The 13362-nt window shown below is 41.2% G+C and overlaps 1 protein-coding gene and 1 long non-coding RNA gene across 2 annotated transcripts in view; both read right to left on the minus strand.

Annotated features, from left to right (window-relative positions):
- The window catches only part of EPSTI1 (epithelial stromal interaction 1 (breast)), a 49635-nt gene extending 43966 nt beyond the window's left edge, over positions 1-5669 (minus strand). Inside the window, exon 1 of the mRNA XM_017733578.1 lies at positions 5440-5669. Within this exon, the coding sequence (XP_017589067.1) occupies positions 5440-5630 (191 nt within the window). The 5' untranslated portion in view covers positions 5631-5669. The remainder of the gene's footprint in view (positions 1-5439) is intronic.
- A 6801-nt stretch (positions 5670-12470) lies between these two features.
- Positions 12471-13350, minus strand: LOC108446597. The gene is made up of 2 exons (XR_001861821.1): positions 13260-13350; positions 12471-13008 (listed from the first exon to the last, which is right to left on the minus strand). It is a non-coding gene; the product is annotated as an uncharacterized LOC108446597 (long non-coding RNA).
- Between the last annotated feature and the right edge of the window lie 12 nt (positions 13351-13362).

Below are 13362 nucleotides of genomic sequence, written 5' to 3' on the forward strand. Positions count from 1 at the left end.
AAGATATGGGTGAGATACTGCATTAGATACTATGTTAAGACTGAACTAAAAAGAGAACAGAGACCAAATTGCCAAAGTCAACTCTTGAATTTCCTTCAAAGATAACACTGAGCTGAACTTTGCATTCATTTATCAGGAATTGTTTTAAGAGCTGTCAAGTCCACACCACCACAAAGTATTGTTTTCACCAAGGCTCCCATGCCTGATGGAACAGCCATATGCTGCTGAGCAGTGCAGAAGCTGCCAAATTAACGGGCTACAAGATGCCAAATCCCAGCAAGCAGACTACTGTCCTGTAGGTATCCCTATTTTGCAATGCACACACAGCCAGATGCTAATGATAATCGACAGCCACAGTTCTAGACCTCAGCTGAGCAATATGCTCTGTGTCCCAGCAGAGCCATAAGTGGAGCTCTAGGAGGGTGTACAAACCTTGCATGCAGGCTTGGGGCTCTGGCTTTCCATCTTTATCAGCGGCATCATCTCACCAGTTTGCAGCTCAGAGACAAAAGTGATTTACTGAGGCTTAGCATTACACTGTCTGATTCATCCTCACTGCATGTGTGCTCTTAACACGGGAGGCAGAAAATGAACTACATTAGCTGGAAATGTTTATCACCAAATACCTACCTCCATGGATTTTGTCCTGTGTTTGCCACAGGCCAGGAATGCACTTCATTACCACAGTTCAAATGATGGCTGGAAGATTATTACACCAGGGGAACTCACTTCTGTATCTGGTCCCTTTGGTTAACTAAAACTTCCATTAGGAACAGACAACTTTTTTGCCATTGTGAAGCTTTGGGTTAAAGCAAAGAGTTAAATCCTGAAGAAGTGAACTTCCAAGGGGGAAGAGTGAGAAGCGAGAGAGCAGCAGAGAGGAGCCCAGGAGAAAGCAAGAGTCAGAAGGCTGCAGGAAAGAAACAGACCTGAGGTTCTGCTGTTACTCACATGCTTGTAGAGAAATTCCTGAGTTAAAATTTGGTCCAAAGACTAAAACTGAAACTTGGAATTGAATTTCCAACAGTTTAGATGAGGCTCAGACTCAGCAGCTTGTTGTGGTCCTAGCACATCAGAAAGAAGGTCACATGCTTCAGCTACTACTCTGTTTTAAACAATCTCAACCAACTTCTAAAGCTCCAAGGAAATTGCCACACTGAAGGATCAAATCAGGGAGCCAAGGGGTAGCTCTCCGCCCAAACTTGGCTCACAGCACAACTTTCTCTCCTCTGAAAACACTAACGTGCCATTAGTCAGCCTGCACTTGTGGTCAGACTACTACACCATAGGGGCAGAGTTCACTGTGGCAGTGTTGTGGATCAGCATCAGACCCAGCTCATGCTGTCCCCACGTCCTAGAGCAGCTCAGTTCCCTCAGTGCAGCACAGTGTCAGGGATTTAGGGAGCATGCCAGAGCCAGCTGGAGCACCTGGTAATCACTAGCTGTGAGGAGCATGGAGCATCCATACGTGGGCAGGCCAGGTGCTGGGCTTGGCAACACCAAGTGCTGAGCCGAGCACTACAGAGGCATGCATGTGTTGCATGTCAGGCTTGCCAGCATGCCTGGAGAGCTCAGCAGGTCAGATGCATGAACATTGAGATTTAAGCTATTGGCATGTTCATCTCTGCTCCCCCCCTTCTTTTCTTTTCAACAATGTATTTCCTCCTCTGCTGTGTCTGCATCAGAGAATTTGTCCTTTCATTGCCCCTGCCCAAACACAGCGTCCTCCCATACATTCCCTATTCATCACCTCACCACAGCTCCTCACCGAGCTGTGCATCATGGGAACATGTCAGGGCTTGTGAAAAACAAGCTCTTCCAAAAAAGCCTTCTAATACAGAATTTGGAAGGACTTCTTCCCCTCCTCCATGCATTATATGGAACAGCAACCCCCACAGACCAGACTAACAGTACAGGTATTGTCTTACATAGACCCTGCCACCAATCAGGTGGCTGGAGGAAAGGCTGGCTACTGACCACAGTGAAGCTGGGCATCTCTGAGTCACTCCACTGGGCTGTAAATATTAGTACATCAGCCTGAAAGACACCGAGTTGGGAGACTTCTCCTGTGCAGCAAGTGGAGAGCTAAACCCTGAACAGACAGTGCATAATTCAAATTACCTTTCTAGCACTCCCACCAGTGGCTGGGCAGTGGGCAAAACAAGCATTTGGCTAAAAACCTGCCTACAGTTTTGTAGACTAACTTTTTTTTTATTTTAAAGAAACTTCAGCTCATGAAAAAAAAATCAGAACTGCTAAGTATAGTCTATCAGCAAAAGGATGGGGTGTCTTATAACACCTTTTTTTTTTTTTTTGAGTTCAGGATTAAGATTGGAAAAGGAAGGCAAGAAAGCTCTGATGGATTTGGCTCCAGCAGTCAAAGAATACAGTTTCTCGAATCAAGCATTCTAGCAACTTCGCTCTCCTTTCACACAAAATGATGAGGGACTGTTACCAGCTGTGCAGCAATATATCTTCAGGTTTTATTATTTCGAATTTCATTTTTTAATGGATTTTACCAGAACCAATATTATTTTTGGCAGCTTTAAAGGCACTAAAGACAGACCGCTGAATGGGGGCAGCCGTTTCTTTTTCAGGCACTAGCTATAGTTCACCCTCTAATTTCCCCACTTTCCTACACCTTTTCTTCTGTACAGACTTTTGTTTCTGAATAGGTATGAACAGGGGCAATTTGGGAATTCGCTTTCTACAAGTTAATTTCATGGCACTTAGCAGACAAAGTGAAGCCACTTAAATGCAAGCTTATTATTATAAGCAGTTTCAAGCTCTTGTCATCCTGGTGACTTTTTTCTCCATGGCCTGAGACCACATTCTATGTATAACTGGATGTGGATGTACAAAGTGTGACTTCAATTTTGCATTTGAACAAGTATTTTTCCTAATTAGGACCACTTTATTGTCACTTCTCACCCTTGACATATCATATAAGGGCTTTTCCAAAGCAAAACTATCCTCTAATATCATCTGCCCACCTTGTCCTTTTTTAAAGTCCAGTTTGAATATTGAGTACTGAACGAGACTGCAACATGCTACATCCCACACATATTTCATGTGTCCAGTCTAAACAAAAGGTCTCCTGATCCTACCCTAAGATGCTACTGAGATGTTTTCCCATTCCCAACTTCTCTCGCAGCCTGAGACTGAGAGTTTGCATGGAAACAATTCACACAGAGCCTTCAAAAGAGACTCCAACTCCTGCTTTGCTGGCAGCAAAACCATATCCCTGTCTGTTTCCAACAAATAGCAAGCAGAAGCTGGAATAGAGACACTACTTGGCACAGAGGTATCCTACTTGGGCCCCTCATGTTCCCTCTGCTATGCATATTCCAGAAAGCCTTTAGTAATGCTAGTCTGTGCTTTTTTTCTTCTTCTGTCACCCTGTGACTTCAGCTCTCCAACTGCTCTGGTTATTCCAGAGCCCAAAAACCTGGACCGTTCTGAGGGTGTCCCAGTATTTTAGTTTTAAAGATCATACTAAAATAGGTTGGTGGCTAAAAAGCTGAATCAGCTTTATCACGGCTAAAATTATATTTTAATCTGAAATCTTTCTTGAAATTAACTTGAGAAAACAGAACAAAGTAATAATGAATGGAACAATTGGGTTTTTTTTAAAAATAAATATCTCCTCTGTTCTGTTTCAGTATTTCAGATACTATCTTCCAATTAATCTGGGTTAGTTAAGGACATTGCCATTTAAGTGGCTTCATCCCATTCAAACTGCCAGGTAGCATCCCCCTTCTCAAGGGAAGGATGAAAACACCAGTCTTGTCCACTTCCTTTTTCGACTATTTGTTTCCCGCTTATATTACATGGTTTCTGTTTCAACCTGCCTTTTCCTCATCCCTTCTTTTCACTAACTGCATACTAATGAAGGCTTTAATTTGTACATCCAGGATTTAGGAACTAATTCTTTGTTAGAACTTCATGAAGATGCAGAGAGAATCTTTTCACATAGCAAAAAATACTACTCAGTCTTTTCAGTGGATGCACAACAGATTTATGTCCACAAGAATCATGTAAGATCAAAGAGGGAACAGGGATTTGTGTGATTATATGTGCCCTGGCCTTAAATTCTGCAGGGAGCTCTGGCAAACCAATTAATTAATTATTCACCTAACCTATACCAGGGGGTTTGTATCCCAGACAAAAACTGGGCAAAGACAGTCATGGCAATGGGAAAACTCCCACTATCCCTGATGCCGCCTCCTCCCCCCCCCCAAAAAACCCAAACAGCAACAATATGCACACAGCACAGCTACATAAACGGACTGGGGCTGTCCTCGTTCTACTGTGGATATATGGCACTGTGAGAGCTGGCAAGACAGAGAGTTTTTCATACTTGGAAGTGGCAGAAAATAAACAGACTGTAACTGAGGAATTGTTGTTTGCTCTCCTGAAAGTCAGTCATTAAAGCGCTGATGGATTTTAAAGGGACTCAGCTCTTAATAGTCCCTGTATCATTACTACTACCTAATAGGCAAGCATTCATGGGTTTCAATGGAAAGCTGCTGATCTCTGCTCAGCATCAGCTGCCTAACACCTCCTCCCCACATGGCTCCACCTTCTTCATCCAGAAAGAAGGGAAAGGAAACTGAAACAGTTTGCAGTTTCGCCAGCTGCCCTTTGGAAGCCGGGAGAAAAAAAAGCAAGCTAAGCAAAATCAGCACATAACAATAATAATAATCTTAGCATTATATGCACTGTTACTGAGAACTCAGAAAAAACACATTTGGGGAAAAAGACTAAACAATTAGCTATGGTCATCTAAGCATATTTATATTAAACATGTGTGCATAAAATACACACAGAGATTTCAGTTTCTATTCTGTATTGTATCTGCAAGATACGGCTCATGCAAGCTATCTCAGGATTGTCACTGGAAAGCCAGAGACAGACTAAGCATAGATTCCAATAAAGCACAAAATGAAATTGAGAGCTGAAGCTTTGGTTTTAGTTTTGTCAGCATGAGTTCCTGGAAGCTGTTCTGTGTCCTTGACTGCATTCAGAGCAGTGCTGGAATGCAGCCTATATCCATCTCTTAAGCCAAAGTAAGTATTTTTAGACTTTCCAAGATGAAATATTAGGAGACACAGAAAACGGGGAGCTAGAACCAGATTTGAAATTTCACTTTGAAAAGGGATGCCAAGAAACAGACACCACATATGCCAGTATCCAAGGTACAGAACGGGTCACTGCTATGGCACAGGGTGTGAGCCATGCTATCAAGAAGCCTGCCAGAACAACTTGGGTCCCACGTAGGAAGCCTCAAGAAGATGACAACATGCTGCTTGTGTGCTCAGCCATATCCACAGGCTCTCTATAAAGTATGTGCACCTTTAAAGGTGTGCAGCTTGAGTAAGCTGGAGAACGGGCACCCAATACAGGTAAATCATCTTAGTCCGGCTCCTTGTTACTTACCACTGCTCTTGCTGGTGGGCTGATGCTTGGTCTCTTTGTTTCTCTTCAGATGTTGTCAGCTTCTGGGTGTTTTTACCCTTCTCTGTTTCATTGTTGCCACCCCAGGGGTTACCCTGAGAGGAAAAGGGAGTACTGGAGGCAGTTGCTGTCCTGTACCTGCTGCCTTCCTTCCATCCTCCAACCCCAGACATGGTTTTGCAAGTACCTTGCCTTGACAGAAACCAGTATTGCTTTACCACATATCAGTTTCAATTCCTGGTAAGCTCCACCCCTTCCTGAACTTTTGACTGGTAGGCATGCCAATACATGTACTGGTTTCTGAGGCATCCTCTGGATGAAGCTCAAGTTTGATCATCTCAGTCACAGCACCCAGGCAGGCAGGAGTAACAGGGTGACAGCAAAGCTCATCTGTACTAATAAACTGGATGACAACTGTTTGTGCAGAAGCATGGGGAGGTCTGACATTTTTCTGATATATTTCTGACATATATTTCTGACATACATTTCTGACATATATTTCTGATCTATTTCTGATATATTTCTGACATATATTTCTGATCTATTTCTGATATATTTCTGACTATTTTTTACCCAGCACTTCACATTTACCTAGGACAGAGAGAGTAACTCTTGGGGGTGTTATGACCCACCCCTGAAGGTGAGGGTAACCCAGGTTCTTGTTAATAGATCCCTTGGGGCAGATCAGAGTGAAACAACACTGAATGATTGTTGTTTGCAAATTTTATATATATATATATATAAAATTTTAGAACAACTTGTTTGCAATGGAAAACAGATATATAGTCATTTTGGTTATTATTATCTATAGTAATAGTATAGTATCTAGCTCCTTAGCTAAAAACCAAGCTATGCTAAACCACAACATATGGCAATATGAAAGCATAAAGATATCACTTAAAATGTTAAGGGAAAAGAAAGGAAGAAAGAGAAAGAAAGGGTAAGAGTAGGAAGATACGTAACTACCACCCCTGGATTTACGATGAGACTTGAGTGTTGCTGTTGGTCAAAGTGGTGACTGAAAGTCCTGATCCATCATTGGGGGTGTGTGTATAAGAGAGGGCAATTTGGCGTGGGAAAAAGCACCATCCTGTCTCTACAATGTTTGCCTCTTATCGGCTTCAAAGCCCAGCTTGTAGACTCTGGCAGTTATAAGTTCACCCCCTCTGTCTTACGCAGACCAGAGGTTTGCCATTACACACCCAAAAACTCATCTCTTCCTCTGTGGCTGCAAACCTGGTCTCAGCAAAGCCCACTGGTGCTCCCAAAAATGGGCAGTTGTTTTGAGTCATAGTCCAGTCTCTCACAAGGGGTTTACCGGTTTCTATTTTGCATGAGTGTACAAAGAAAGATGAAAGTGGAACTAAAAACTAACCTTCAGATAAATCTTAAGGCAATGGTCCTGAAAAATTCCATATCTGGCCTTTAAATTCTGCTCAATCAGAAAACTTCTTTACTTTGACTTTCCTAATTCTACCTGAATAGATGACAAATACACGATCCACTTACTGAAAATGGAGATCCCTTGAGTGATCACTTCTAAGCAGTGGTAGTGTATCTATGCGATCTGCAGGGATGGGGATAACCAGCAACCTTCTTAGTATCATTAGTACAAAAAAGATGTTTGGCAGCTTCTAACCCAAGTGAAAAAGAACTAGTAATGCTACTCCAGGTTAATGCAGCAGAGCTAGGGAAATCCAGCTCCACACACGCACATCTTGTCACTCTTTGTCTTCAGCTGATCAAGCTACACTAAAAGCACACTGCTGGCGAGGTTTCCTGACTGCCTAGACCATCTATGTCTTACAGCTCTCTCCACACATGCAGGGGAAGGAGCAAAGTAAAATGCCACATGGAAAACCACAGGCTGCCTGGTGCTTGTAATGCTCCTTGGGACCACATCACCAGCAGCTCACCTCCCAGAGCTTCCATATCCACCAGGACACATCTCCTAGGGCTCCCCCAAGAAGGCAGTACCAATAGTCTCCCCCTCCCACTGTCCCTCCTAACATATTCTGCAGCAGAGATGATCTTCACTGGTACACAAATCACTCTGCAGAGACTCTGGAGTGCAAGTGTGTTGTAAGGGGTGAACTGGTGCATAGTCCCTTGCATCACTTCTCTTCACAAATATATATATATTTTTAATGTACAAGGTGCTGGTAAATGAAAGCAAGCATCAAGCTTACTCCCTTCCATAGGACTGCAGGGTCAATACAGGAGATGCAGAAGCACTAGAAGCAGCACAGAAATGATAGCAAAGTCATATCTGAGGACTGCAAAGATTTGTGGAATAACAGCTGTGTCTACAGACACCCTATCTGGTAAAAATCCAGCTTTGACATCTGGAGTGTTCTTATCCATGCAGATTGATGTCTTAATAACCCATATTTAATTACATAAATTGATTATAATTAATGTGGCCACTGCTGCTGTATCTTCAATCCTACAATGTTATGTAAAATTCAGATGTAGTGTTGTTTTCCTGTTGAAATTTAGAAACTTTTGGCTGAAAACAGTAACAGTAGAATCTAAATATTTACATCTGCATTGCTCAAAAAAGAGGGATGTGAAATGAACCCAAGCACCAGAAGCTCGATCCCTTTTATTGCTTCCATGCTCATTTATTTCATAGCTCTGTTGTGGACAATCTGAAATAACTCTGTCCAGGACAACACGCAGGTCTGGCTCTAAGGATGGCTCATGCCAGACATGACCCCTAGAAAGTCAGGATTAACAAGTGTAACAGATTTACTTTGTCCACCCTAAACATTTCTTCATCACTATCCCAGCATCTCTGCATCTGAAACTCATCCCACAGCCTCTGTGTGATACTCCAGTGTATCATTCATCAGCCCTTCAGCTTCATGCTATTAAACACATTTCACAGGCTGCAACCCATCCCTCACATTGCTTCAGATGCACTGAGCTGAAATAGCCCCAAAATAATAATCAAGTTTTAGCGTCATGGCAGTACCACCTAAGGCTCTCAGGACACTTGGAGTTTAGTAAGGACATGCATATTGCCTCCACTAGGATCAACCCAGCCACTTAGCTACTTCTAGCCTAATGGAGGCTAGTCTTGGGCAGTATATATGTGAGTCTGTACTAGCTGTACTTAGGAAAAAGGATCAGCCTCCAGCCTTGCTTAATTTAGTGTTATAGATGTTAGATAGATGCTAAAATGTCAGAATGCCAATGTGTTCAGTCTCCCGAAACATGCAAACACCACCAAATCTCAACCCTTCCCAAGTCCTCCATTAGGATTTTAATTCAGTACTTAGGTATTTGTAGACCCACCAAACACAGGCTGCCAATTCTATCTGAGGGGCTATAATTATAGTTGTCTCACATCCCTAACTGGATCTGAGGTTGCGATGCACTGGCCCTTGCTATCAAGTGAGCACTCACACAGCTGGTGGCTCCCTCCCTCCCCACCAGCAGGACAGGGGAGAAAACAGGAAAAGGAGTGAGAAAAATCAATTGTCAAAATAAAGCTTTTTTGTCTGTAAAGCTCTGTTGCCTCCAGCTATTAACAGCCATTTTTTTTCTTTTATTTTGTGGGACACAGAAAGATAGAAAATGATCTTTCTTTTGCTCTGAGAAAATTCTTCAGTGGACACGTGAAATCTTAAGAATCATCATATTCCCTCCCTCACCTCTGTTTCTCATGAAATTGCAATAATAAACCAAAATAACTTCTGTGGAGGAACGTTTTGTACTGAACCTTTATTTCCAACTCTGCAGCACCATGAACTACACCAAAAATGAGAGTATTGGAGACCTTTTCTCACTATAAAGGATCTGGGTCAGCCATGTCATCATTTCTTTGGGAATGTTAGATAGGATAAAACTCTCTTCTATGAAAGAAATAGTATTAAAACCCTGATAAAATTAAACCAATGTAATGTTCCCTATCTTTCCTTCCCTGAAGACAACTGTTCTTCATTATTTCACTGTTGGTTTATGGCATTTTAAGGTTTTGCATTTTTAAGGGTTCTTTTTCCACAGCCACAGACGCGTTTCATTAAAAGCTAAGATTTTTATTTGATTCAAGGATACTAAAAGCCTAAAGCCTGAAGAAAAGCATCAAACTGCAGGAGACTCTTAAATGGATAGTCAGGACAGGCAAGCTTTCATACAGCTGACTCTCTATTTTTCCCAGAAGCCAGGAAATGGTATGATTGCTGGAGAAATGATTTTTCCTTTGTCATCAGCAGTAAAACACTTGGTCCAATAGCTGGATAGGATGCTGAAGGGTTCACATACAAAATTTTTTCCCTGGATATTTTGGCTAAGTAGGTAAGACACACAGCTGAATATACTATAGAGCAATTGATCATTGGGAACATATCCTTGTATTTTAGGGCAATGACAAAGGATGGCAAATATCCCTACAGGCCTATAATTAGCAATGCTTATAGAGTTTTTATACCATGATGGCATAAAAAAATTTGAATTTTTAGAGAATTTTTACTTTACCAATGTTTTTCTGGATGAGTACTCTACCTTGCTGTACAATTAGGTTGATAGCTTTCTGCAGGGTTGATAGCACTACTTGTTACAGCTGAGGATGCTGGAGAAGAGAAATTTCTCTGCCTCCTGGAGACAAGCCCCAGAAGGAGGGTAAAATGTCAAGATTTGGCTAAGATTTATACTTGTTTAGATTTGAAACTGGAATTTGTCACGTGTGTGTGGATGTGCTGGGTAATCTATTTAGGAGATGTAAAATGCTGCACACACTTCCCATTTTATTGCAAAAAGCTGAAATGGACAGTACCTGTCAAAACCTATCATCTTCCACCCTCTAAAAGAAAATTGACTCTTGCTTTCTCTACAGTATCCTTCAGCATTACAGCAGGTCCACCTCTCCTTTAGCTAATACTGCTTCAGCAAATGGAAGTGGAGATTGAAAATATAATTAACCTGATGTCCAGAATTTGCTGTATTGGGGTCCACAAGCAGTGCCTGAAGATTTTTGCTACATTTTAGGAGTATTCTTCTGCCTGGAGAGTGCTATCCATATCTATATTGCTATATAAATAAACACTAAATAATAAAGTAGGGCTATTTTAAAGGTCTGATGTTATAAAAACAATCAGGACTACAAATGCATGTTTTATACCACTAAAAATGCCTGCAACAAATCTATTGGAAAAGGCAAAATTAACTGGTAAAGTGCACAAATGCTATCAGAAACAAAGATCTCTAAGAGCCCTTGCTCCAGCTGTGTGTCCAGAAGGAAAAAGTCCTTGAGAAGTCCAGCAGTATTAAAATAGTATTTGCAATATTCCTGAATAGATCTTTTTCTTAACAATTTTTAAAGTATAGATTTACTTATTCACAAAAGACACGTGAGCTTTTTGGCATATATACCATCTTCTTCAAGGAATAATTATACTCTTTGAATTCCTAAAGGCCATGATTAGTTCCAGCTTAGGATTTCATATAATACACCTTGTGGTACCTAGTCAACCAAAGGTGTCATACAGACAATTACAGTATCTAGAAAGAACATTACATTCTTTATTGTGTTATGTTTCCAAATACATTACCTAAAGAAATTAGTAGAAGTCCACAGCTCGTGCCTCTTTTTACATATATATATATACACACATATATATATATACACACACACACATATATATAGTGGTAATTATATAATTTATATAGTATATTGTAGTAACTGAGTATATAAATACTTGTAGGAGAATTAACTCTTCCAACTTCTAATCTTGGCTGGGAAGATTTATTCTTCACTCATTTGTATGCACATGACAATTCAGCAAGGCTCAAGTACTGACTTTACCAGTTTTATATGATATGCCTCATGATTTCCTTGATAACTTTCAGTTATACTCTCTTCTCTGCCTGACCTCAGAAACTTTAATCTTTAGGATGAAACTTTGGTCCCTGCCATTCTAATTTCACTGATCAGGTGCTATATTTACAAGTACTTTGGAAATTCTCAGTGGTAAAAATCCCACACCCACACACACCCACACAAACACACACACTCCTTGTTAGCAATTTCACAAGATTTTACTTGGTATCTGTTTCTAGATTCTCCTTCACTCCTGACAGAGACTCTTGCCAGCATTGATCCTGACTGCAGCATGGAATACTGTAGCACAGGCTCTTTAGGAAAATAATTTATAGGAAAAGTATGCAGACAATTAACTTCAATGGCATAACAAATCTGGACAACATTGCTACACATTAATAGTGACAATATCCTGGAATATACCAGTGTTTAGGATTGAATTAAGTAGTAATGGACAGATTGTCTCTACCAGCACCATCCTGTGCATAACGTAGCACACAGCTGTGTCACACTGAGAGGAGCTTCAGGAGAGAACCATAACCAAAGACCCAGCTGTTTTAATTCCTCCCCTCCTTGCTTCCAAGGGAAACAAACTACAGTATTTCACTCCTGGCAGAAGACACATTTTCCTTGTGTTGATTATCTGGTTTCCTCTGTGTAATCGTTATGCTTCCTGTGGCTCTCTGTCCAGAAAGCAGCAGTGGAAAGTGGCTGGTGATATGAAAAAGATGTTTCGAGCGCTGTTCTCGATCTCCAAGCATGCCTGGACGTATTTGTATGGACCATAGTAGGACCCAGTGTCTTTAAGGGCCTAATTTTGCTACCTTTACAATGATATAAAATGTTTCCTGAGTTCATAGATTATAATTTCCTTCCAAAGGTGATCAAGCACCTGTCAAGGGCAGATGCTCTTCTGGATCTGATACTTACAAATGAGGAAGAACTTGGCTGCTGTGACCATGAGACAGTAGTATTAGGGCAAAATAGCAGAAAAACTGTTTTGGATTAATGAGAACAGAATCTGACCTGTTAAGGGGTCTCAGAGATCAGCTTGGAAAACTAAGGAATAGACCCTAAATTCCAAAACTATCAATTTATTATCTTTTAAGCTGGGTTTACTAATCAAGAAACTACTAAGTGACATGCTATTTTTCATCACTTCTATGCAAATAAGTGAATAAAAAAAGTATTAGTTGGGGACATTTTTATTGATTCGAAAATAAGTTTGAAGTTTCTAAGAAATCCAATTCCACTGAAGGTTTAAGAAAATTAATCACACATGATCATATGTTATATGTCCAATGAAGAAGTAAAACTGAATGCATTTCTTGAAAAATGGATCATCATACAACTTCCAATTACTTCTGTGCAGTATAAAGTTAAATTTATATGTCTCTGTAAGGTCAATGAAATGCTGTATGTGGTCAGCTCACCTCTATGGTACTTTAAAAAGATACTTAAGAGATGCTCAGAAGAGCAATCGTCATTTGAAATAGGAGGTATGAAGATTAATTCTTTTTGCCCAGTCACACCGCTTAGCAACCCGCAGATGATCCAATTCCATCGCCATCACTACCAGCTAGGAGGGAAGGAAAACCAGCACTAGGGAAGAGCTTCTTCACTGCTGTACGCAAGGAGAATTTTACTGATTGTGGTACTGGACGAAAGGCGATGGAAAACTTCTGCACAGGGAGGCATCAGCTGAGGAGCACTTCCAGAAGGGTGAACTGTGATCCAAAGTGTCAGCATTTGCAAGGAATCAAAGTAAAATATATACAGACATCAACTGGTGCAAGCATGGAAATTTTAAAATGCATTTTAGTAGTTTTTTTCCCCAGATTAATTAGGCTTTATTCTTTCCTTTACGTATGTCCCTCCCTACCTTTCTAAAATCCTGTATTCTGGAGATAGCCACGAATAATTTCCGTGTGGCCTACGTGTTCTTCCCCCTCCTGACCCTACTTGTTGATGCACTCACCAGTTATCCCTTATCCCTCCATTTCCCCCTTCCCGCCTCACTCCCGGGTTGCGGCGCGCCTGCTTCGGCCCCGCGGGGGAAGGGCGCTTCGCGGTCCGTCCTG

This window comes from Corvus brachyrhynchos, unplaced genomic scaffold, assembly GCF_000691975.1.
Source record: "Corvus brachyrhynchos isolate BGI_N302 unplaced genomic scaffold, ASM69197v1 scaffold202, whole genome shotgun sequence".
Lineage (NCBI taxonomy): Eukaryota > Metazoa > Chordata > Aves > Passeriformes > Corvidae > Corvus > Corvus brachyrhynchos.